Genomic DNA, 26,356 nt, shown 5'->3' on the forward strand with positions numbered 1-26,356 from the left:
GATTGGAGGCAGGCTTATTAACAACCTGGGACGTGCAGGCGACCCAGCCTCCCTTGCTGACAGCGAGGAGGCCTGGAAGCCCTTGCTGAAGACCCAACCCCTCACAACGGGATCAACAGACGGCCTCATGACCAACGGAGCAGGATTGACATTGTCAAGGATGTCACTCTACTTGGGCCAATCAGGGAAGCGACAGTCAAGAAACCAAGCGACATATTTCATTCGGCAGATCTGCTGCACAAGACCCCTCTAACGTGTTGGAGAGCCAAGGTGCCGCTCTGCGCACTAACGTGGGCCTGGGTATTTTCAATCCCCTCAGCAGCGTGTGGAAGCTGAACTCTGAATCCGGAGACTGAAGAAGAGTCAATGCATTTGAATGATTGTGCCAGGAGCGTATTGCAGGGACCAGGGATGGCCAGAAGTACAAGCGCCTGGGAGAAGTGACAGGCTCTCTCCAGACTAAACCCTTTAGCAGACCATGCAGTGCGCTGCCACGGCGGTCACCTTCACTCCTCGGACAAGGAACCTGAGGTGGCCAGAGAGATCAGATAACTGTGTGCTCACTCAGCAGGGTGGCAAACTTCCTCCTCCCTATCTAATGGGCAGTTTGGCATTAGACCAGATAGGAAGTCGAGATCTTGGCTGTAATTCCCAGGAGGAGCCAGGAAGTCCCTCACCACCCTGGCGCGCTAAGGGCTTACTTCCATAGACTGAAGTCTTCCCCTGGGACTGCCAGGCATCAGGAATTTCTTCTTCGGGGTGACGGGTCACAAGATGGAATGAGAGCCCAAACCTGCCTCTGATGGGAGATTTGAAGTGTGTGAATGCAGGGGGGTTTCATGCTCTCAAACGCAGAGCACTGAGGGAAGAGGGCACCTACAGGGTGATGTTGAAAAGAAAGTCACCTTGGAGAGGTGCCAGGAGCCCCGGGGGCATCGTGGTCACCACAAGGCCAGCAGTTTGAAACCACCAACCTCACAATGGGAGAAAGACCAGGCTTCCTACTCCCTCAGGGATTTACAGTCTCGGACGGGAGATCAGATGCAGTTCTGCTCTGACCTCGATGGTCGCCCAGCGCTGGAATCGCCTTGATGGCGTAGAGTTGAGGAAACTCGAATGCAGGAAAAGGAGATGCGTACACACCCCCAGGTTTCAGGATCCAGCGTTAGCCCGTGACATGGAAAAGCCACTCTTTTGCACTCTTCAAACTAGGCAGTCCCAGGTCCCGGGCACTTCCTATGTGACAGGAGTCTGATGGCTAACACATCGAGTTATGACCAGCCAGTTTACAAATGTCTTCTGGTTCGTCCAATATGCTTCTCTTACACTGCATCTCGCTGTCTGCTGATGGTCTCACCCTCCGGGGTCCACTGGTAGATAGCAGGGCTATGAGTTATGAAGATGCTGATAACAAAAGGCAGTAATCATGGACAAATTTTAATTCGGTGTTTGGCGTACGTCAGAAGAGAATTTCGACGGAATTGATGGAACAGAAGCCTGCCGTTGTCAGTGGGGGGTTGGGCCCGCAGTTTTCCATCCGGGAGTCTTGATCCCAGTCTGAGCTGATAGTGCCCTGACTTGTACTGTGGATTCACTAGCTGGGTTGCCTCATTTCAGTCTGTATCTTCATTGGGGGCTACAGTCAATAGTCTCCCATGGCCACAGGTGCACTTTACAACCCAATCCAGAGAAAAATCTCACAGACGTGTGTGTGTGTGTGTGTGTGTGTGTGTATGCCTTGTCATCTAGGATGGTTCCTTTTACATTAAGCAAGAGCATTATTTTGGCACCTGTAGAAATCAGGCAACCTGTGCAGGCAGTCTGCTTTCAGCAGTCGTTGCTAACCACAAGGTCAGCAGTTAGAAACCACCAGCGGCTCCGTGGATCGGAAGGAGAGGCTTTCTACTCCTCTAAAGAGTTCCAGTCTCAGAAACTGACAGGGGTCGTTCTACCATGTCCTGTAGGGTCGCTGTGAGTTGGTGGCAATGAGTTTTAGGTTTGATTGAACCACACGATGCCAGGCTACCAGGAGCGCTGGGTGGCACTGTGAGTTAAGCTCTGGGCCGCCAACCTCCAGACCCACCAGCTCAAACCCACCAGCTTCTCAGCAGGAGGAAGAGAAGGCAGTTCGCACCTCTAAAAGATGGACAGTCCCTGAAACTGTCCTACAGGGTGGCTGTGTGTGTGAACCGACCCAAGGGTGGTGGGTGGATGCTCAGCTCTGCTCTTCACCCTCACAGTGGTAGCCGGTTGGGATCTGCAGGGATCAGGAAGGGGGATCCGGGTTTGATTCTTTCGTTCTGCACACAGATCGATGCCAAAGACATCACTGGTTTCTGCTACTTAACCTGATGCCTGGTCATAAGTGGTATCTTTCACCCTTCATGATCGATGGATACTGCAGACAAGGCCACAGTCAATGTCCATGTCTGTAGGCTGGCTGTGGCGGAGAGGGAAAATGGCTCGGGGCCCCGCGGGCTGCAGGGCACGCATTGGGAGACTGGAGACAGGCCTGTCTTACCTTGGTTAAGGTCACCGTGAGGTTGGGCGAGGAGACTCGGCAGGGGATGGTGAGCTCCTGTCCTTCCGTCAAACGAAGGACCTCGGGCATGTCACTGTGCGTCTCTATGAAGGGTCTGTCTGGGTCTGAAGGAGAAGTGAAAAACCGACTCGGGTGAGTGAAGTGCTCCCCCACTAACAGAAAAGACCTTTGCCGGAACCACCAGCCCACTCGTGACCATGTGCATCTACAAAATAGACAGCTTAGGACTGACTCCCGATGGGGTGGTTTTGCTAGGAATTGGAACCACCTGGAGACAGCACCCAACCACCAAGCTAAAATGGGCCCCTCCTCCCCGTCATATCATCCACACATTCACATTTCTTCTCTCCGAATTCAGCCCCCCCCCCAAAAAAAAAAGAAAAGGCTTCTCCACAGTCCAGTCCCATCTGTGGAGCTCCCTAGAGGGGAACAGAGGGGAACAGCCTGCCCTGGTGGTCCAGTGAGCCATTGCCACCCAGGGGGCGGGGGGCGTAAGGGGGTGAGAGAGAAAGGAGAGCATTCCGCATGCAGCCTCGTCCCGGCTATGCTAAGTACCCAGGAAGCGCCCCCCTGGGCGTCTTTGTGAGCAGTCGGAGGGGACAGAAGCCACAGCTGCTCTGGAGCAGACTTGGGTCAGGGCTACCTTTGAGGCAGGTGCTGCAGGTTGGAGAGATGATTACCATGTGAATGACACTAGCAGGACATAAAAGTCTGGAAGAGAGAGGAGGTCAGGGGGGCCGGGCTAGAGAAGCAGGGTGGAAGGCTGGCTGTCTTTCATATGCTTATGAAAACTGTCTTCAGCAGGAGCTAATCTGGGATATGCAGAGAGGTCTGGATGTGGAAGGTGGGATGGTTTTGCACCTAAGGGTGTGGGCTGCAGATAAAAGCAATGGAGACAGAGAGGCCCGCTCTCCCTACTGCTTATCTCCCTCTGGGCACCTGGGTGGAAAGCCTAGCCAGGCCCTTCCTTCCCGCCCAGCCCCACCCAATACCTCTCCATCCCCACGTGCCCAGCATTCTTCCAGGACCATACAAAAATCTGTGGGATGGGGAGGGCTTAAGTGGAGAGCAAATGCTTTGAGAGTGATTAGGGCAAAGAATGTAAGGATGTGCATTATACAATTGATGTATGTATATATGTGGATTGTGATAAGAGTTGTATGAGCCCCTAATAAAATGTAAAAAGAGAAGAAAAAAAAAGAAATCTGTGGGGGATGATTGACAGGCTACATTTCAGGTGCATTTCTGGGGATGGGGGCTCACATCTGTCTAGTGTATTTTGAGCTAAGAAGAATGAACGACCAAATAAATAGCCATGCAACCGTGCCACCGTGCAGGTGAGCACAAAAGATGGCTGCGTTGTCTTGTCTTAAGATGCCAGAGATGGGAACAGAGTGGACCTGGGGCCAGACTCTCCGGACCACCACTCTGGTCTCTTCTCTAGAGGTGGTGCCCCCCACAGGAAGGGCTGAGAGTGGCCAAAGACTGATGTTCCAAGTAGGGTGGGGACAGTTCTGAGCCGTGTTATTCTGCAGGGTGTCTTTTCAGAGTGAAAAAGGGGTGATCCTGCTCACAATGGCAAAAAGAGGTGAATTTGCTCTAAGGCCCCATTAGTAGATGAATGGATCAGCACAATGAGGTGCACACTATACAAAGGAATGATATTAAGTGATGAAGGACAATGGATTCCTGAAACATCAGGTGGATGAAACTGGAGGACATTATGTTTAGTGAAATGAGTAATCAAACCCACGCAAACCAAGAAAGAGAGAGAGAAAGGGGTGATCACCAAGGGGACCATGGCCAGGGCAGGAGACTTAGGAGACTTGGAGTCCTGGGGAGTTGGGGGGCGAAGGGTGCTGCTTCATGGTGGATGAGACTCCTGACCCCACCCCTTAAAAATAACACCCAAACCAAACTCACTGCCATCAAGTCCATTGCTAACTCATAGTCTATAGATAGGACAATGCAGACAGAACTGCCTTTGTGGTTTCCAAGATGGTAACTCTTCATGGGCGTAGAAAGCCTGATTTTGTTCCTGCAGAGAGGGCAGTGGTTTCGAACTGCTGACTTTATAGTTAGCAGCCCAGCGAGGAACCACTGTGCCACCAGGTCTCCAGACCTGCCCCCTCCTAGATGACAAATCACGTCACTCTCTGCAGTTCATCCATGAGATTTAGTGACAAACCCCCCAACCAAATCTACAGCCATCAAATGGATTCTGACTCAGCGACCCTGAGTCGGATTTCTGAGGCTCTACATCTTCACGGGAGCAGACAGCCTCCTCTTTCTCCCACGCGGTCTGGGACAGGCTTAAAAAGCGTGGCCTTGGCTGTGAAGATGGGAAGGCCTGTGGTGAGCGGCCCAGTGCTTATCACAAAAAGTGGGTTATCATAGAGTTGATCCTGGGACGGAGTGACCCCTGGGACAGACCTGCCCCAAAGGGTTTCCGAGGCTGCAATTTAGGGAAGCAGGTGGCCTCTCCTTTCTCGTGTAGGTGGCCTGGTGGGGTTGAACCCTTCAGCTAACAGCCAAGTACTTAGGTCCTCAATTCTGACCCACAGCGACCCTATGGACAGGGTCAAACTGCCCCTGTGGGTTTCCAAGGCTGTCAAGCTGTATGGGAGCAAACAGACTCACCTTTCTCCTGAGGAGCAGCTGTGGGGTTCAAACTGCTGACCTTGCAGTTAATAGCCCAACTTGTAACCCATGATGCCACCAGGGTGCCTTAATTTGACTAAACTAGGCCCCAAATGGAATCGTTTGTGCTGAGCTTCCCCTCACCTCCCCACCCACCCCCATGCCAGCAAACAAAAGCCAGTTTCTATTTCCTGTAAAGGCCTCATCTTCTGGGAAGCTGAAATCCAAGTCCACCCCAAGACTCTCCAGGAAACAGAAACCTAGCTAATGGATCAAGACCTGCCTGCTGGGTTCAACCATTCAAAATGGCCCCTGAATCCCAAGCCAGGAAAGAACAGGCCCACCAGAGGATGGGGAGTCTGTCTCTCCGCGCTTTCTCACTCCGAGGCCTGAGCTGACACGAGCCCTCCAGCTCTGGACCTGATTTGGGACATCTGATCTGACATTCAGGCTGTTTCATGAATTCAAAACATGAAGCTTACGAGTTCTTATACACACTTAAGATGACGGAAATTTGTTGTTTAAACGGTAATGACGAGGACAGCATCAATTAAGACTTGGGCAGCACTCACAATGAAGGCTGGCAGTACTATCTAGTACTCCACCTGTGTTACCCAAGGAGCCTGGTGTCACAGTGGGTTAAGCATTGGGCTGCCAAGCAGAAGCTCACCAATGAGTCTGGCCAGAGGCCTCATGGAAGGAAGACGTGGCAATCAACTTCTGTAAAGATGGGTGGCCCCAGACACTCCCTGGGGCAATTCTACTCCATCCCATTGGGTCACCATGAGTCTGCATCAACTTGGAAGTGATGGGTGGTATTATTAGAGACATGAATTTGTGGAGAGGGAGGGTAAATGGAAATTAAAAATCACACTCCTGATCTTCAATGATATGAATGCCTATTCATATAGCGGCACAGGAAAAATAAGCCTGTGACACAGTGTATGCTATAAAGCTGAATCCAAATGAAATGGAAATGGCTAATTCAACATGCCTGTGAGTTTCTTCTTCTCCTTTGTCCTTTGTCACAGGCTGACGGGTGATGGCGCAGTTCAAGCACACCCAGGGGCTCTGACGGGGGCTGACCCGGTGCTCTGCCCCTATAAAAATGATCGCCTGTGACCCCGTGGGGGCAAGTGGACTGTCAGTGAAAAACCAGCTGGTGGTGCCCAAGAGAAACCACAATAAGGTGAGCCATGGGGACCTTTGGGTGGGGACTTTGTGAATCGCTGCGACCCTCTGACTTATCCGCTCTCCTTTGGTCAGATCCTTCTAGCAGGGCCGTGTCTTGTTTCATAATACCATGTTTAGCGAGAGATGAAAATTAAAACGGTAAGACTCCAGTGTCGTTTGAGCAGAATGCTAAGTCTCGTGTTCCATGCACTTTCCTGGTGTCTATAGACTAGGATGCGACGTCCACGGCCGCATTTGCTGAAGTTCTGTGTTTACTAGGAAAGCTCAGGGGTGTCTAGAAGCGAAGTTAATTACACAGAGGCGAAGGACTCACACCTCAGCACCAAGTTCCTCCTGTACATGGAGTTGCTGAGCCCGACATTCGGGCCGAGACTAGTGGGGTGTGAGCACTCCTTTCCTTCCTCATGTGGGTCTGTGTTTTTGCCTCCTTTGTGAGTCCCAAGGTAAACACAAACATCAGGAAACCGTTGAATTCATTTAGCTGAACTGTAAATCCTTCATATTTAATTTACTGTCTCCTTAAGCAACCAGGCTCAACCAAGAACTCTGGCTTAGAAGCTCTACCAGGAAACGGTGACCATTAGGGTAGTTATTTCTAGGCTAATAAATGCCAACCCCCAAACGATATGGAAGAGATTGGTCTAGCTGGCCTTTGAATTTCTTCTTCCTCTTTGTCACTTTATGGGATTTCCAAAATGCTTCAACTGTATGTACGATAGCTACTGGGTTACCCTCCAAAAGCCAATACTCATTTTTAGCCCAGAACCTACTGCAGTCTGCTCAAAGATGGTAGGCCATCCATGGCTATGATCCATGCCAGCACACATGAAAACACATCACTTGTGCAATGCTGCATAGCGACATCATAAATCCACTTGTGTTTGCAAGTCTGTTTATGACTATAGACACACACACACACACCACAAACAATGCTCTCTGGGCTTATTAATAGTACACTTCCTCTGTGATCTGATTCGAGGAAGAGCTAAGAAGGAACTTGCCTGCCATATAATAATACAAACATTTTTTGTTTTGTTTCGAAGGACCGCTGATCCAGAGCAGGTCAATGTTCCATTATGATCCTCAGTAAAACCACTCACTGCTCCCTCAGGGCACATTTGTCTTTGTCACAACATTAAAAAATGACTTCCAAACCCAGCCAGCCCTGCAGAGCGGCTTCCTGAGACCAAATTGGCCCAGTGTTGAAAGAGCCCGGAAGAAGCTGCTCCACAGACTCCCGGTGTGCCGGTGGCTCAGACTCACTGTCACCAGGGGCTCGGGCCAACACCCGGCGGGTACAGGTCACACCACCCTGACCTTTCCGAGCTCCTCCCACTCGAAGCAGGGGCAGGAAATTGGCACCCGCGAATGTGTCGGTTTGGCACCCAGTGGGAGTGTCTGGGCTGCCAGTTAGCCTTCAGGACAAGCAGGCTCTCCCTGGCCCCGGGAAACGGGGACCTTTGTTTAAACGGAAACGTTATCTGTTTTCTACATGTGTCTTTCCCTTTTGAGATCTGTGACTGTGTGGTCACATTAAGGAGCACAGACATTGGACAGGGAGCACAGCACATCGGGCCAAAAATTCTTCCACTCCATTTCCACACAGCACCAAAGGAGAGCGCCTGACTGGACTCAGCGCAGAAGAATGGTCTGAAGAGCTTAGGCAGGTTTCTGTGACTCGCCCTCGAGGAGGGATTCAGAGCGATGGCCGTGTCTCCTAGCACTGTCTGCTCTTACCTTTTTTACGAACTTCCTCCTGAAGCCCTTTCTTTTTTATTTCACTTTCTTTGCCACTAAGTCCAGGTTGTGAGGCTACCTAGTGGTAATGTTGCAGGCAGGTAGGGGTTTAAGTTCCTGAGAATGAGGTGGAGAGCAATAAGAAAGGAATTCACCAATCCCATCAAGAACTGAGTCTTCGTGACACACGTATGGAACCACGCCTATTTATCGAGAAGAGTTTATTGACCGGTGAAACATTACACTGGACATAAAGGCCTTGAGCATTCAAAGCAGAATTCTGGAATAGCCACAAGCACGCGGCAGTGATTGTAAAGATATCAGACTAAGTAGACTGCAAACCAAACCCCAAAATGTGACTGGAGATAAAGGGGGGATATTTTATAGTGATGAAAGGATTTTATAGCGATGAAAGGATATAGCAGTTATCAACATATCTGCACCTAGCAACAGAGTATCAAAATACATGACGCAAAGGCTAACAAAAATAGAGGGAGAATTAGCAAGTCAACAACATACCTGGGAGACTTCGATGCCTCGCTTTCAATAACTGATATCACAACCAGGTAGAAGACTGACAAGAAAATAGAGAATTTGGACACTACAAACTAGCCAGACCTAAAAGACATCTCTATGGGATATTTCGCCCAATAGCATCAAGGTGCACATTGTTCTCAAGTGCACACGGACCATTCTCCAGGAGAGATCCTACGGAAGGCCATAAAACAAACCTAAATAAAGTTAAAACACAGAAATGATGCACTGTACGTTCTCTCACCACAAAGGAGCAAAATTAGAAATCAGTAACAGGAAGAAGTTTGGGAAACTCATAAATATGTGGACATCAAACACATTCCTAAATAAGAGTCAAAGGATAAATCAAAGGGGAAGTTAGAAGATATCTGTGATGTGAATGGAAAGGAAGAGACAGCATAACAAGACTTTTGTGACACGGTTCAAATAGTGCTTACAGGGAAACTTAGAGTCATAGGTTCCTACATTTAACAAATGAAAGAAAAGATTTAAAACTAAAAATTGAACCTACCTAAAGACAGTGGGAAAAGAAGATCAACCAAACAGAAGGGAATCGTAATAAGAGCAGAGGTTAATGAGATAGAGAATGAGAAACAATAGAAAAACATCCATAAAAACAAACCTACGTAGTTCTTTGAACATATCAAAATCGATCAACTTTAGGCACGTTAGCAAAGGAAAAGAGAATCAAAGTGGAGAGTACTATTGATTTAAAGACATAAAGAGGATTATCAGAGAAAATAATGAACAACTACGTGCCAACAGACCAGATATGTCCACGATAAAATGGATAAACTCCAAAAAGGACATTATTGAAACAATTCAATGAGAAATAGGCAATCTGAGTAGACTACAAAGAAAGACAGAAAATTAATCATCAAAAGACTACCTATGAAGTCCAGGCCTAGACAGTTTCACTGAAGAATTCTATCAAACATTCAAAGACCTAGTACCTATTTTTCATAATTCTTCTGAAATAAAGAAATTCAACCTATGGACTAGAATTACCGATACTACAATCAGACCAAAACATCTCAAGGAAAGAACACTTCAGACCAATATTTTATATGACTATGAATGTAAAGTTCATCAGTGAACTACTAGCATACTGGATCCAGATGACATAACAAACCATTCACCACGACCAAGGGAATTTAGCTAAGGAATGCAAGGTTTAAACATCTGCAGATCAATTAAAGTGGCACACATGCCAATAAACTTAGGGAAAAATGCTTGGTGAAACCACTACCTTTAGGATAGAAACACTCAACACGCAAAGAATACACAGGGATAACCTCATAAAAACAGTATTCCCTGGTGAAAGATGAATGTGTTAGCCCTACGATCAATAACGAGACAGAGCTGTCTGTTCTCAGTTCTTTTCCAATCAGCATGTGGTAGAGGTTCTAGACAAGGCAATTAGATCAGAGAAACAAATAAAATGCATTAAGATCGGAAAGGAGAAAGTAAATCTCTATTCACACAAGACACGATTTTATATATAGAAAATCCTAGGGAGTCCACTAAAAAAATTATTGTAACCAATACATGAGTTCGTCATGACAGCAAACTGTTGTGAGATGCTACCAATATGGCTCCAACCCACGGCACCCCTTTGTACAACAAACCTTGCAACTGTTGTTATGCTTGCTGCAGCCACTGTGCCAACCCATCTCATTGGGGACCTTTCTCTTTTTCGCTGACCCTCAACCTTTCCAAGGACTGGTTGGTCCTTCCTGGTAACATGTCCAAAGTCCATGAGACACAGTCCTGCATCCTCTCTTCGTGGGAGCCTTACAGCGGCACCGATTTCAAGACAGATTTGGGTCTTCTTGCCGAAGTCCATGGTACTTTCCAATATTCTTTGCCAACACCATAATTCACATGCATCAACCCCTCTCTAGTCTTACTTGTTCCATGCCCAACATTACTACACAACACTAAAAGGGCAAACCATTCAAATCCTTTGCCTGTTTAAAAAACACCGAAAGGACAAATAATCCAATTTTAACATGGGCAAAGCATTCAAATTGACCTTTTCCCAAAAGGAGATATACGAATGGCCAAGAACACATGAAAAGTTGCTCAATACCAACTGTCATCAGGGGAAAGCAAGTCAAAACCACAATGCGCCGCCGTCCCTTCATCCCTCCAGCATGGCTGTTATAAAAAAGACAGAGAAATGTTGGCATGGAGACAAAGGAGCTGGACTCTCATACGCTGCTGGTGGCATTGTGCAAAGATGCTGTCACTGAGGAAAACAGCGCGACAATCAAACAGTGCGACAATCCCGCAAAAGATTTCACATCGCTCCTCTGATGCACGCCAAGTCGGACGTTTCAAGGAGGGAGACACGGAAGAAGCGATGCATTTGGGGGACGGTGCTGGCCAAGATTGGAGAGCGACACAGGCTGCCAGAAGAACCACCAAGCCCGTCTCAGGAGGAGCACCGCCAGATGCTCCTCAGAGGCGAGGATGGTGAGACATCATCCATCGCACAGGCTACGGACAGGCTACCAAGAGAGGTCACCTTCATATTCTTGAAAAAGGACAGCAGCTTGGTTAAAAAGAGGGAGCCCCCAAACAAGAGGGGTGGGCAGAGTGGCTGCAACAATGGCCTCAGACATAAGAACCCTCGTGAGGACGGCCCAGGGCCCGCGGTGTTTGGTTCTATTGTCTATAAGGGGGGGGGGGGTCACTGTCAGTCAGAACCAACTCAATGGCATATCACGACCACCATCTGCCCAAGGATCCATGAGAGGGAGATGACAGCATCTGCCCGTATAAAAATGTGTGCATGAATGTTGACAGCCATGTTCACAATGGGCTCCAGGCAGGGCCGACCCAGATACCCACCAACTGATGAACAAAGCGTATCCATCCACAGAGTGGAGCACGAGGACCAGGCAGCCCTGGGACGCAGCGCAGTGGATGGACTGTGAAAGAAAACAGTCACAAGAAACGGCCAATCTCTGAGACGATGCAGCGGCAAAGCCCAGAAAGCTTTGCGGTGCTAACCAACCAGGTTGGTGGTTGAAAGCAGGAGCCAATCTGCGGAAGAGAGATGAACTGTCCACTCCCATGGACACTTCCGGCCTCAGAAACCCTACCTAGGGTCTCTCTGAGTCGGAACTGGCTCCAGGGAAGCGGGCTGGGTTTTTATAAAGACAAAACGTGGGCTGGTGCTTGCTATGGCTGGGAGAGACTCGGTGACAGCTAATGTGTGTCTGGATGGAGGGGCTCTGGTGGCCCAGTGGGTTAAGTATCGGGCAGCTAACCAGAAGATGGGGTGGTTCAAACCAGTCCTCGGAAGAAAGAGACTGCCTGCTCTTGAAATGACGTTCAGTCTCAGAAACTCTGTGGAGCCACTCGACTCTGCCTTCCGGCCATGCGTCAGACCCAGCTCGGTGGCAGGGCGTTGGGCTTAGTTGGGTTTACTGGAGGTGGGGTTTCTTCAAGTGGTAGTAAACATGTCCTAGGACAGACTGATGGAAAATCTCCACCGCCGACTTGTGCGTCTTCATAAAGCTCTTTCATGTACACCCGCAACTGGTACCGAGCTCTGGGCACCTTGGAAATGCCGACGTCCCGTTTGGGGAGCCAGAATGGGCCCTGGCTGGGCACCTCCAGCTCTGTCTTGCACACATCTGGGCAGGTGACTCCCAGAGTGTGAGCAAGTCATCAGGCAGGGACAGGTCCCTGTGGCAGCCCCAAAGCATCTGGGGGCTGCATAAGGAAAGGTCTCTGCCGATACCCAGAGGGGAAGGTTCTTGGCTGATGTGCCTGCAGATCACAATCCCGTCCGAGGGAGTACTTGACCTCTTCCCTTTGATGGTGCAGTGGTGATGCGTTGGGCTGAGGTCCTACAGGAGGATTGAACCTCCAACCAATCCTCCGGAGAAAGATGGGGCTTTCTACTCCCATAAAGAGTGGCAGTCTCAGAAACCCGCAGGGACATTCCACCCTGTCCTACAGGAACTGACAGGATGGCAGTGAGTTTGGTTTCTTAGAGTTTACCAAGTTAGCCTGAAAATCCTCAGCTACCATTTACCAATCCCCCAAGTCAGTCAGCTTTCATCACCACAGAACCCCCAAAGAAGGTCCCATTCACCAAGACTGGCCGATGGGCACAGACTCAATTATGACAAATCTCTCTTGTCAATCTTTGTGCTTCCAGATGAAAAGGTAAACCTATACCTTGTACAAGTGGTTTTATTTCCACCACCACCCCCTGGCAGAGAGCCGATGCCACCCTGCAGGACAGAGTAGAATGGCTTCTACGGTTTCCAAGGCTGTCAGTCAGTCTTCACAGGACTGGCAGCTTCACACCCCACCCCCACCCACCCATAGTGACTGGTGGGGTGTGCACATCTGACGTTGCAGTTAGCAGCCCACTGAGAGGGTGGTGTCAAGCCTGCAGGGGCCATCCCTCTGAGTTCCAGCCCAGTGTTGGTACAGGCCAATGTGGCAAAGGGGAGTCGGAAACAGCTCCTTCGGTGGACCTGTCAGAGAATTACACCCTGGCAACAGGAACCCTGCACCTGCCAATCAAACCCAGACTAGCTGCCTATAGAGGAAGGTGCCCTGGTGGCGTGGTGGTCAAGTGCTTGGCTGCACACCAAAAGGTCATCGGTTCAAACCCATCCGTTGTCCCAGGAAAGCAAGCTATAGCAATCTGGGTCCATCCGCCCTGGAAGCCTCAGCAGCTGTTCCACTCTGGCCTGCTACGTGGCTATGAGGCAGGATGGACCCCATGGCCCCTCCCTAACGAACCACCACAGCACGCATGTTTTCAGGCAGCCCAAGACGAGCCTCACCAAGAGCCATGGTTTGTCCTTTTCAATGGTAGGGGGCCCCCTAACACAGCAGCAGGGCAGTTGGCAGATTTTGCGAATGTAAAACACACCTTTCCATTGATTTGGACCAAATCTATTTTTGTTCATCTGTGTTCACACGTCTAACAAAGAAAGCGAGAGAGAGGAGGAGGGAGGGAGGGAGGGAGGGAGGGAGGAAGGAAGGAAGGAAGGAAGGAAGGAAGGAAGGAAGGAAGGAAGGAAGGAAGGAAGGAGGGAGGGAAGGAAGGAAGGAACACGCTGCCACCCAGGAAATTCCAACTGATAGGGACCCTGTGGGAGTTAAATGTTATGTCAACTCAACCCTCCTGGCTGGGAGCGGAGTTTAACCTGTCAATCAAGTGGGAGCCTGATGACACCTCCTCGGGGGCGTGGCCTTTTGTCTGAGAACAAGATGGAACAGAGAGGATTCCTCTCTGCCACTTCCCTTCGTCCCTCACTGGGACCTCCCTGGGGCTCTGTGTCTGTCAGTGCCCACCGGCCTTAGATCCACATGACTCTGCCCCCCACTGGCCTGTGATCTCCCCACTTCCTGCCCCACCTGGTTGCGTCAAGGGCCTGCAGCTCTGGGAGTCTGAAGAGGGTCCCGACTAGCATCGGACCGTGGACTTGAGTTGGACTGGGCTGGGGTGCCTTCTTGATATACAGTTCTTTCTTGTACACTGTGTTTGTTTCCTTAGACGACCCAGCCTAGAACAGACCCTACAGAAGCAGGTTGCTATGGTTTTCTCCCTCAGCGCTTCCGGTGGGTTTTAACTGCCAAACTATTGGTTAACAGCCAGGCTCGTGGTTAGCAGCAGAGAGCTGTAACTACTGCCCCACAAAAACCCACTGACCTCGAGTCGCTTCCGACTCATAGCAACCCTATGGGATGAATAGAAGTGCACGTTTGGATTTCAGAGACTGCAAGTGTTGGGGGAGCAGACAGCCTCATCCTTCTCCTGCAGAGTGACTGGCGGGTTTGAGCCACCGACCTTGCACTTAGCAGCCCAATGTTTAGCCCCCCACAAACCCCAGGGAGTTGCACCTTTCCCTTTTTACAGAGCTCGGAATAGGGCAACAATGGGAGTTGCAGTAGTAACAGTAACCACTTGCAGTTGCAAATGCTTTATATGCACACCGCTGGGGAACTACCTGCTAGGCCCTCGGAGGCTATACCTAGCTCTCTCCCGGAGCAGACAGCTTCATCTTTATGCACGCCGCTGGGGAACTACCTGCTAGGCCCTCGGAGGCTGTACCTAACTCTCTCCGGGAGCAGACAGCTTCATCTTCCACCCCCTTCCCCCCCACCTGCAGTGACTGATGGGTTCGAACCTCCAGCCTCTGTGTTAGGAGCCCAATGCTCACCCCACTGTCCCACACAGGCTCCTCAGTGCCAAAGAACACTATCCAAATGTTAAACCCATTCCCTTATTAACTAATCTGTCTAGCCAAGAATCTAGGTTGTATTTGACCTGGGATTTAAACTCAATCTGATGTCCTGATCATGTTTTCGCATGAGCCAAGCCAAACAGCCAAACTCACTGCCATCAATTCGACCTTATGGGACAGAGTAAAACTGTCCCTGTGGGTTTCTGAGCCCTGGTGGCATAGTGGGTCAGACTGCTAACCCCAAGGTCAGCAGTTCAAGACCACCAACTGCTCCTACAGAGAAAGATGCGGTTATGGACTTCCCAAAAGCATTACAGTCTCAGAAATCCAAAGGGACCGTCCTACCCTGTCCTACAGGGACGCTGTGAGTCAGAATGAACTCGGTGGCACTGAGTTTGGTTTTTGGTTTAATTCTTTACCAGAGGACAAAGCTTGAGCCTTCTCTCATGGAGACTGGGTTCCGAAGGCTGAACCTGCTGCTGGCCACCCAATGTCCGACCCACTGCAGCACCAAGAGTCCTGGTTCTACCAGTGTTGAGTCATTACTACGGGATGGAAGGAAGGGTGTGCATTGCATTCCGTCTCCATCAGTTAGCACGGATGCTGGCCAACAAGGCACAGCAGAAGCACATCCAAGACCAAGCTGACTCGAGCTCCCGAGTCAAAGGGAACTCCCTCCCTGCCACCAGGTCCATTCTGACTATAGGGCAGGGTAGGACTGTGAGTTTCTCAGGGAGTAGAAAGCCTCATCTTTCTCCTGGGGAGCGCCTGGCGGTTTTGAACTGCTGACTTTGCCGTTAGCAGCCTGATGTGGAACCACTAGGAGCTCCAGGCTCCCAAGGAAAGCTGGAGCCCATCCCATCATCGCAGAGATGCAAAGGAACAAACAAACCATGTTTTCTCCCCTGCCTGGTCCTGCAGGCGTCCCGTCACCACGTGGAGGAACATGGTGGGCTGTCAGAAACTAAAGCCTCTTCGATTTAAGGAGAGTTTCTCTGGAAAGGCCCACGCTCATTTTTCTCTCCCACGATGACGTGAAACAGATTTGGTTTTTGTTAAATCCTTAAAACCACCATTCTTCACACGTTCTCATTGTCAGGGGAAAGCAGAGAAGACAGCGTCAAGGTTGTTGCCTTTGGCTGTCTGCCACCTGGAGATTCCCCCTGTCTACCCCGGTTGACTTTCGCCGTCTTCAATTCTATCCAAGTGCCTGTACTCGCTCTGATTACTCCCAAGTATTTACACAACCCACTGCCAGCCGTTGATTCTGGCTCACGGCGGCCCTGGATTGGGTTTCTGAGACTGTAAATCTTTACAAGAGCAGACAGCTTCATTTTATTCCCACGGAGCGCCTGGTGGGTTTGAACTGCTGACCTTGAGGAGAGCAGCCCGATGCCTATGTCCCAGCACCATAGGGCTCCTTTTGAGTATTTATAGATGCAACGGGCTATTTTACTCTGATCTGTAGGGCCGCTAAGAGTCGGCATCGATGGCAGTGATATGTCCTTTTTTATGAACTGACTGGTGAAGTCCAGTTGTACTTAATTGGCAAGGCTGAGCGATGTGGCCCTGGAGCACCGCACGCCAGGAAGCTCTGGTGTGGCGAACAGGCAGCATCAGTTAGGACTCTCCTGAAGGGATTCCCAGGAACATGGAAGCTGAGCACAGGGTCTGGGGTAGAGGCTTAGGAAAGAAGACTCTCATCTTCCATGGCCAATGAACCCACTGGGGCAAGTGGCTCCTGTCCCAACCGCACGTCCTGGCTCCAATGTACAGCCATCGAGTGGATTCTGACTCACAACAACAATGCTACAGGACAGGGCGGAACTGCCCCTGTGGGTTTCTGAGACCGTCTGTCCTTAGAGGAGCAGACAGCCTCGTCTTTCTCCTGCACAACGGATGGTGATCTCCAACCACTGACCTCCTGGGTAGCAGAAGGGAAAGTGAAATGCCAGGCCTCACGAGGCCCAGGGAGGTGCTTTCTCCCAAAAGGCCACGGAGTGGGGAAAGGAGAACAGGTAAGTGTTAAAGCCCTCTTCTGACACCCTGGCCACGGGGCCTCCTCAGCTGGGAGACTCGGCTCAGCCCTGCAGGGCAGAGCGGCACAGAGCCAGGCTGTGGAGGCCGTTGGTTCCCAAGGAAAAAAAATCCGTGACTGCAATCGGCACTGTCAGCTTCGTGTAGTCCAGATTCGAAACATGTTTGTTTTTCCTCTTTTACAACTCCAGCACAATGCCAAACGGAAAAGGAGGGAAAAAATCCAGCCAAATCTGACCTTGGGCTAGATTTGTAAGGAAGCCAGCTCTCAAATACCTCCAAATGTCAGAGTCTAAAAGCAGGCACCTGGAGACCGCTGTCATGCAGCTCACTCACCTGGGCTTCCGGTGAGCAAAGGCAGAGAGCCGGAGCGGTGCTCAGCCCGGGAGCAATACACAGGGGCTGCCGCCCAGCCAGGCTGCCAGCACCTCCCTCTGAGGCAGGAGGGTGACCTTAGTTTTCTTCTCAGCCACTAGGGGCTCAAGGGACCAGGAAGACTGGAGAGACCCACAGAGGCTTTGGCAACCAAGCCTTCCTGGAATTATCTTGGCCCCAGAAAGAGGGAGGAGCCAAGAGTTGGGGCTAGAGGTAAAATGAGCAGGGAGGTGGGGGTGGGGTGGGGTGGGGCAGGATGGAAGGGTGGGGCATGGGTGAAGAGCCTCCAGACACTCACCCAGCAACAGGGGAGGCCCAAACACCCCACAAACCAAACCCGCCAACGCCCAGTCCACTCTCACTCACAAGCGGCCCTCCAGGTCAGAGTAGAACTAACTGCTCCATAGGCCAGCGGTCCTCAACCTGAGGTTCGCAACCCTTTGGGGGTCGCCTGATTCATAACAGTAGCAAAATCACAGTTAACAGTTATGAAGTAGCAACAAAAATAACTTTATGGTGGGGGGGGGGTCACCACAACATGAGGAACTGTATTCAAGGGTTGTCCAGCCTGCCCATCGATATGGAAGCTGACAGCGACTCTTTCTCACACAGAGCAGCGAGCAGGCTCATCCCATGGCTCATTCCGTCAGAAGCCCAGCGCTCAACCCACTGTGCCACCAGGGCTTCTCAGGCCTGTGACCCCCTCCAGCTCACTGCTGTTGAGTCGATGTTGGCTCACAGTGACCCCAGAGGGCAGCAGCATTGCCCCCTGCTCTTTATGGGAGCAGGAAGCCTCACCGTTCTCCCTCGGGGCAGCTGGAGGGGTCCAACTGCTGACCTCGGTTAGCAGCCTTGGTACCACCAGCGTTGCTCCAACAATGGACACCAAACCAAAGCCACTGCCACGGAGTCAATGCCAACCCATAGCGACCCTATACTACAGGGTAGAACTGCCCCTGTGGGTTTCCAAGACAGAGAAGCAGCTGGCTGGTGGTTTTGAACTGCTGACCCTGCGGATTGTAGCCCAACATGTAACCACTATGCCACCAGGGCTCCTAAAGCAACAGTAGAGACTGCCGTAGACTTCAGTTAACTCTTGTGTCCAAGAGTTATGGAAACAAAAGTTTCAGCTCCCCCAAATTCACTAAACCTTTCCTTTCCACTATATTCCTGGGTATTTTCATGGAAAAAAGAAGTTTTAGCTCCCAAACAATTCACTAAATAATGAAGACCTATACTTTCCACAGTATTCCAGAGTATTTTCATTCTACAAGGGAGCTTCAAAATTTTGTGGAAACATGGAATTAAAAGACTACGTTCAAACTTTTGGAAGCCCGTCATATCTGGTTCATCCTATCTGGTTCATCCTTTTAAAAATGCTGGGTCCCTACTGACTGGACTTCCAAGCCAGACAGAAGTGAAATGCTGTTTATCTAACCCAAACCCACTGCCACCGAGCCGGTTACAACTTACAGTTGAAGAAACTTTAGACACTGCTTCCACAGATTTGTACCAAAGACCCAAACACAGCTCGACTCCACTGTGGCCGACCCCCAGAAACCTCACAGGACATGGGAGCATCATACCCCGGGGATTCCAAAGCCATCATCTTTACGGGAGCTGGGCCCAGGGACAGAACCCCGACTCCTTAACCTCTCCTTTGAGTCTCTACACTTCAGGGAGAGATCCTGTTTGGGGTCCGTTTCTTTCATGTTCATCTTCCCGGTGGCCCAGGTAGAAAACCGATTCCACGGGTCAGACTAGATCCGCTCGCAGGGCTCCCAAGGCTGTCAGTCCTTATGGATGCAGACAGCCTCATCTTTCCCCCATCGAGCGGCTAGTGGGCTTGAACCGCCGGTACAGGGGAACGGCAGCCAAGCACTTAACCCAAACTGTACCAGCTGGGCTCCTTCGGGGTGCGATCGCAAACAGAACTGAGAAAATCGGGGTGTCTTACCACTAATAAATATATAGATAGAGGACTCTGCCCATGTCTTCTTGGAGGTGGGCTTGGATAAATATCTGCAGCTGTAGGCGCCCGTGTGGTTGGCCTGAGCCGCGGTCAGGGTCAGCGTGCTGCAGTACAGATGGCTGTTCTTCCCGCAGAGGGACTCGGTGATGCTCAGTCGTTTGCTCTCCTTCCTCACTGCGTCTGGCAGAAACCACTCGTGGGCTGCCTGCCCCCTTCGGCCACCGAGAAGAAGAAAATAAAGCACCGTTAAGGGACTGAAAGTCCCCCTTAGAGTCCCAGGCACAACTGAACTCCACCCTGCCCAGACCCCGGCCAGACAGACGGGACCATCATCACCCACGGGGCTTTCTCCCTCGTGTCTGTCTCGGTCTGGAAGCTCCATGGAAGGCATCCGCATTCTGGCAACACACAAGCCGCCACAGGCAGCCAGGGGCACTGGCCCGGAAGGAAAACCGGGTCTCCAGTCTGGAATCGAGAATTCTAGCCCTGCCCCACCCCCTCCTCCATTCGTTTTGTTATTGTTAGGTGCCCTAGCCACCTGATGCCCGTCAGAATTAAGCACTGCCCGGTCCTGGGCCTTCCTCACGCTTGTCTTTTTTCTGGGCTCATTTTGTTAGGACATGTTATGCCGGGAGCCTCTCCTGAGTGTGGTCTTCTTCATTACCGAGAAGTCACACCTCAAATGGAGATGCAAAAGAGTTGGGGGGGGCGCGGTCCTGTCCTCCACACCCCCCTGAGAGACTCATCACCCCCGCAGTGTGAACTGAAGCTGGCACCAACCCCGGTTCGCATGGTGCTACCTCTCTGCTGCGTCTCGGGAAAGACCACCAGCTGTCCCCAGGCCCGCGCACTGCCTCACCTGCACTTGAGATCCAGCGTCCAGCCCGCCTGCATGATGTGCTGGGGGCCTTTCAGACTCAGCTCGGGTCCCCTCAGCTTTCTACCTGAGCTCGACCCTGCAAAACAGAGGTACAAAATACTTGATGGACAGTCAGTCACCTGCTTATCTTTAGTAGTATGATTTTTCAGTGATACCTTTTCATAAAGCGAGTGTTGAACTTTAGCTTACTCACAGATACAAAAGACACAGTTTTAAAGATTTGCAAAAAATGTCTGGGTTTCATTTGTGAGTTTTTTTCTCCCACAAAATCTGACCCACAAAGATCTCTATAGCCCTTTACACAGAGAGATGGAGAGCCAAGCCCAAATCAAGCCCTAGATTGGGTTTCTGGGGCTGTAAATCTTTGCAGCCTCATCTTCTCCCAAGGAGTGGCTGGTGGATTAGAACTGCCGACCTTGTGCAGCCCAACGCTTACCCGACAGCATTGCTAGGGCTCTTTAGTGACCAAGACAATATCCCAAAACCCAGTCACTTAGAATGTGAATCGATTCACTCATGGCTCAAATTGCAATCATATTTAGACTATGAACTAAACCAAATCCCTGCGTCCGGTCGATGCTGGCTTATGTGGCCCTAAGGACAGGGTAGAATTGGCCCTGGCCGTTTCTAAGATGGTGACTTTTTTCTTTTAATCGTTTTATTGGGGGCTCGTACAACTCTTATCACAATCCATACTACATCCATTGTGTCAAGCACATTTGTACATTTGTTGCCATCATCATTCTCAAAACATTTGCCTTCCACTTGAGCCCTTGGTATCAGCTCCTCATTTTTTCCTTTCCCTCTCCGTCCCCTCCTCACGAACCCTTGATAATTTATAAATTATTATTTTTCATGTCTTACACTGTCCGATGACTCCCTTCACTTTCTGTTGTTCATCCCCCAGGGAGGGGGGTTATAGATAGATCCTTATGATCAAGTCTCCCCTTTCGCCCCCCACCTTCCTCTTACCCTCCTGGTATTGCTACTCTCATTATTGGTCCTGAGGGGTCTATTTGGCCTGGGTTCCCTGTGTTTCCAGTTCTGATCTGTACCAATGTACATCCACTGGTCTAGCCGGATTTGTAAGGTAGAATTGGGTTCATGATAGTGGCGGGGGGTGGGGGTGGGTGGGAAGGAAGCATTAAAGAACTAGAGGAAAGTTGTATGTTTTATCGGTGCTGTACTGCACCCTGACTGGCTGTCTCCTCCCTGAAGCCCTTCTATAAGAGGATGTCCAGTTGCCTATAGATGGGCTTTGGGTCTTCACTCTGCACGGCCCCTCATTCAGAGATGGTAACTCTTTCTGGGAGTAGAAAGCCCAGCTTTCTCCCTCAAAGTGGCCGGTGGTTTTAAACTGCTAACCTTGAGGTTAACAGCCCAGTGCAGCAAACCACTATGCCACCAATAATTACTTCTTGGTGGTGGCTGATTTTGACTCCCAGTGACCCTGTGTGACAGCCTAGAATTGCCCAGAGGGCTTCTCATGCTGTAATCTTCACAGGGACAGATGCCAGGCCTTTCTTCGACCACACTGCTGGGTAGGTTCAAACAGCTGGCCTTCAGTAAGCCCTTGAGCACTGAACTACTGCCCCGTATAAACTCTCGGGCTTAAGCCTGAGTGCCAACCACAAGATCCTTCAGACCTGGTCTACCAGCCTGGGATGCCTTGCTATGTGCCCATCCGACTTTTCTTTATGAATTAAAAAGCATGGAACTGGAATGAAGGAGAAGAAGGTAATGTCCAAGATGATGGAGGGAGGGCGAAGACACTGTGTCCATCCATCTCCTTGACAGTCTTCCTCTTTTGACCAGGCATGATGTCCTTTCTCCAGGGACTGGTCCCTCCTGACCACAGGTCCAGAATCTGTCAGCCCAAGTCTTGCTGCCCTGGCTTCCAAGGAGGATTCCGGCCATACGCCTTCCAGGGATATCCCTATTTAGGTCTGATAATAAATGGAAGTACCCTCCTCTTCCCAGGTTCCAGACCCAGGTCAGCCATTGACGAAGCCGTGCTATTTTGAGTGATTCATTTCCCCAAACCGAACTAGTTTCCTCCTCGGGAAGCTAATTATAGAATCGCCACATGCCCAGTCCCAGTCCAACCGCTGTCTAAAGCTGCTTGGGTCGCCCTCCACCAGCTGTGTCACCATTCTAGACGGGACGGGCTCTCCCACTTGTCCACGGCATCTGACCAGCTTAACCGTGGGGACAGCGGCGGTGAAGCCATCAAATAAGCGAAGGCATTCATCCTCCTGGCAAACGAGGTGGCCTCGAACTTCTCTGTCTGGAGCCGAGTTCTCGTGTCTGTAAACGCGGGGCTGGGCGAGATGGGCTTGGCTCTCTGACCTTCCATTCCTGCCGCTCCTCGCCGGACGCGGGGCAATGCGCTAGAGGCCAGTCGTCCCGCATGCTCTCATTGACGAATCAAGACAGACCTCAGCCTCCACCCCTCCACTCTGGCCCTGCCCCTTCTCCCCCCACCTCCTGCTCTTCCTGCTGTTGTTGGTGCTGCCCCGGGGATCCCCACTCACAGAGCCCCATGTGACAGTAGAACTGCCCCCATAGGGTGTTCCCAGGCCGCCATCTTTACAGAAGCAAGCCACCAGGTCGTTCTCCCAAAGAGCCACCGGGTGGGTTTGAACTGATCACGTTTTGGTTAGTAGTCAAGTGCTCAACCACTGCACCAACCATGGCTCTTTGAATCACTAACCAGAACCTCCATCCGAACCCATGGCCACTGACTTGCTTCCCACTCAACCCGAGGCTGAAACTTTCCAGAGCAAAAAAAACCCAAAACTCTTCATCTGTCTCTCAAGGAGTGGCTTATGCATTCAAACTGCTGACCTTGTGGTAGCAACCCAGTGCATAACCCACTAACATCTCCAGGTTATAGAGCAACTAAGCCCAGTGAGAGAGGTTCTCTGTGTGGACGCCACTCATTTCCTACCCAGTTGCTTCCTGCCCAAGTGTGGTGCTGTAGAAATGAACTCCTACGGGTCCGGAGGGGCTGAAGTGTGTCAGAACCAGTTCACCAGGTCTTTCTTCGGAGATGCCTCAGGGTGAACCCTCACCTCCAGCCTTTGGGATAGTAGCCAAAGGCGTTACCCATTTTGGACCACCCATTCTTCTCTGTGCACCCCCTTTCTGTCGTCGGACAGAGCATCGGACCACAGCGACTGCAGGAAAGGAGAGATGAAAACAAGTTCTGGGGGCTTTAGAAGGGTGGAAAGCGCTCAGGAAGCCCTGTGTCAAAGTGCACGTGGTCTCCGTGGACATCTGTTAATCTTGCCCTTGGAAGGAGGAAGCAAGATAGAGTCCTGGGTTAAAGCGAAGAAACTTGACACTTTGTGGCCATCGCTGCTCGTATCTCATAAAGATGAGCAGGGGTACCCAGGCTGCACTTTTTCACAGGAAAACCAATAGAAACAAAAGGCACCCTGGGCTGCTAACTCTCCAAGGTCAGCAGTTGGAAGCCATCAGGGAGAAAGATGAGGCTTTCCCTTCCTGGAAAGGGTTACAATCCTGGAAACCCACAGGGGCAGTTCTACCCTGTCCTACAGGTTCACTCTGATGCAGAATTGACTCGATGGCAGTGAGTTTTGGGTTTTGGGGGGGATGTATACAAGAGCAATCCCAGAAGCAGAAAGAAAGAAAATCCCGTGACCACCAAGAAAGAAGCTCCCTGTCTGAATGGCGGGAGGTTGCGCAGGCCCAGAGGGGGCCGCAGCAAGACCACTGGACAGAGCAGAGGAACTGCACGGAGATCCCGAGGCAGCATGGGGTTTCCCCAGTCCACAGAACAAGGCAGAGGCCAAGGGGCCATGGGACCGTGAGGCTGAGGACCAGAGAGATGTAGCTGCTGGCTGGAAGCGGGGCTGCTGTGGAGGAAACACCGTATCAGCAGTGTTTTCCGATTGTGTTTTGTTCACTCCCCTCATCAACCCTCCCTCACAGCCACGAGCGTTGTCTGGGAGTTCTGTGTGGTCGTGGCCTCCGTGGCAGAACCCAGCAGAGAAGTAGAGAGTGCCGGAGGGAAGGATGGTTGGTATCAGAATGGGGTTAACAAAGAACTGGAGTGTGGAGGGCAGGTAGGACCTCTGCCTGGTGGTGATCGGTTGTGGGCCGGGGTGGTGTTGAAGTCTCCTCCCCTCTGGTATCACCAGAGGAAGTCATATGTGCCTTCCACCCCATTTCCTCAGTTGCTTAGAAGTCTGGTTGCAAAGAATTCATTTGACCGCCCCCCGCCCCTCCCCTGCCACTGGTGGACTGAGTGGTCATTGCTGACAAAGCAGCTACAATGAGTCGCGGCAAACAGGTGTCCTCGTGTCATAGAAATTAGTATTTGACAAGAGACAACAAAAGGCTCCACTCAGACCCTGGGCAGGAGCCGTGTCACGCACTCCTTTGTTAGAAAATCTTAAGATCAGGATGTGTGGGTGAAACATCTGTACAAAAGCACAGCCCCCGGTGCCAACTCCCATTCTATGCCGATGATCACACTGCTCTCTTTGGGAATATATTGTCTTCACCACTTCCGTCTTCGCTGCCAGCTGGGGGGACACGGAGAAGGGGGCTTTCTGACTCTTGGACAAGAATTCCCTCTCTCTCCACACGCCAAACTTAAGGTAGAAAAAGCAGGCTCTGCAAGGCCACACACCGCCCCCCACCCCATCAGGCTGGGTTCCCTGCGGTGGAGAAAACACTCTCTTCAGTGTTTTCCAGTTCTGGTTTGTCAACTCCCCTAATAAACGCATGAGTCAAAGTGGAGTGTCCTCTGACTTCAGAAGGACAAGTGAGTGGATGGCTACATAAAAATTCAGGTTCATTTGCCACCGAATCCCAAGTCCGTGTGTTAGCGGGACAAGCGATCTGGTTAAAAAATGGGATGGGCCGATGCAATGTAATGGGGCATTTCTCCAAAGAAGAGATGCCAACAGCCAATAAATCAAGCCAAACTCACTGCCATGATTCGGCAGAGGCCCCCATGGGACAGAGTAGAACTGCCCTTGTGAGTTACCGAGACCAAAACTCTCTCCAGAGGAGCAGCTGGTGGTTTTGAACTGCTGACCTTGTGTTGGGCAACCCAACAAGTAACCACTGCACCACCAGGGCTCCTCCAATGGCCAGTAAGCACCTGAAAAAGAGCTCAACACCATGAGCCACCAGGGAAATGCAAACAAGATGCTGTCTCACACTGGTTAGGACAGCTAGCAGGAGCCCCAGTGACGCAGCGGTGGAAGCTCAAGGCTGTTAATCGAGAGTCCAGCAGTTCAAACCCACCAGCTGCTCTATGGAGGAAAGATGTGGCAGTTCGCTTCCGTAGAGAAGACAGCCTGGGGAACCCCGCGGGGGAGCCCTGCTCTGTCCTGTAGGGCTGCCGAGTCAGGGTGTTGGGGAAGGTATGGGGAAATTGGTCCGGTCACACATGAATCCAGCGATCCCCTGTCTGTCCCACACTCAGGAGAGCACAGTGAAATCTGTCCCCACACAAAGGCTCCTGGGAAGACAATCCCTCAATCGTCAAAACGTGGAAACACCCCAAACGCCCATCAACCCAACCGCTGGGTAAGCAACACATGGTCACTCCGCACCATCGACTGTCGTTGGACAACGAACAAACAGTCAAGGACGGATTCCTGCTCCAACGTGGACGGGCTTTGATGTGTCAGCCGGAAGTCAGTGATCCTCAGAGAACACACTACGTGGTTTCCAGGAATCATGAGAAAAGGGGAAGAGGAACCAGCTGCTAATGAGCGGCGACTTTCTTTCTGGGGTGATTAAAAAGGGGCTCCGATCAGACTGCGGTGATGAATGCAGCGCCCTGGGAGCCTACCTAAACCCACTGATTCACATCCTTCACAAGGGGCCGTGTGGTGGCTGGTAGGTGCCCCCCAGCGGGTTCTGACTCATCACGACCCACGGACAACAGAAGGAAACGCTGCTACCAGGTCCTGTGCCATCCTTGCCGCCATTGCTGCACCTGATCTGTGGTCACAGCCACTGTTTCTGTCACCCCACCTCCTTGAGGGGAAGGGCTCCCGCTTTGTCCCTGACCCTCTCCTTTCCCGAGCACAGTGTCCTTCTCTAGAGATGGTCCCCAGAGCATTTGGATCCTACCTCAATAAAGCTGTTATCACCTTACGGCTGAATTCATCACAGAGTTCTGGTGAATGCTTAGACCAGGGCTGGCTCCTACATAGCCACATAGGAGGAGGGGC

At 51.1% G+C, this 26,356-nt stretch overlaps 1 protein-coding gene across 2 annotated transcripts in view; it reads right to left on the bottom strand.

The window, feature by feature from the left end:
- Positions 1–26,356, bottom strand: part of FLT1 (fms related receptor tyrosine kinase 1) — a 179,182-nt gene that overhangs the window by 137,653 nt on the left and 15,173 nt on the right. For both annotated transcript variants that reach the window (XM_075562804.1, XM_075562805.1), the window contains exons 2-4: positions 20,115–20,211; positions 19,241–19,467; positions 2,522–2,646 (exon numbers count right to left, since the gene is read on the bottom strand). In XM_075562804.1, coding sequence (XP_075418919.1) covers positions 2,522–2,646; positions 19,241–19,467; positions 20,115–20,211 — 449 coding nt within the window. The remainder of the gene's footprint in view (positions 1–2,521; positions 2,647–19,240; positions 19,468–20,114; positions 20,212–26,356) is intronic.

The sequence above is a fragment of the Tenrec ecaudatus genome, chromosome 11 (genome assembly GCF_050624435.1).
Source record: "Tenrec ecaudatus isolate mTenEca1 chromosome 11, mTenEca1.hap1, whole genome shotgun sequence".
In the NCBI taxonomy this organism is placed as follows: Eukaryota; Metazoa; Chordata; class Mammalia; order Afrosoricida; family Tenrecidae; genus Tenrec; species Tenrec ecaudatus.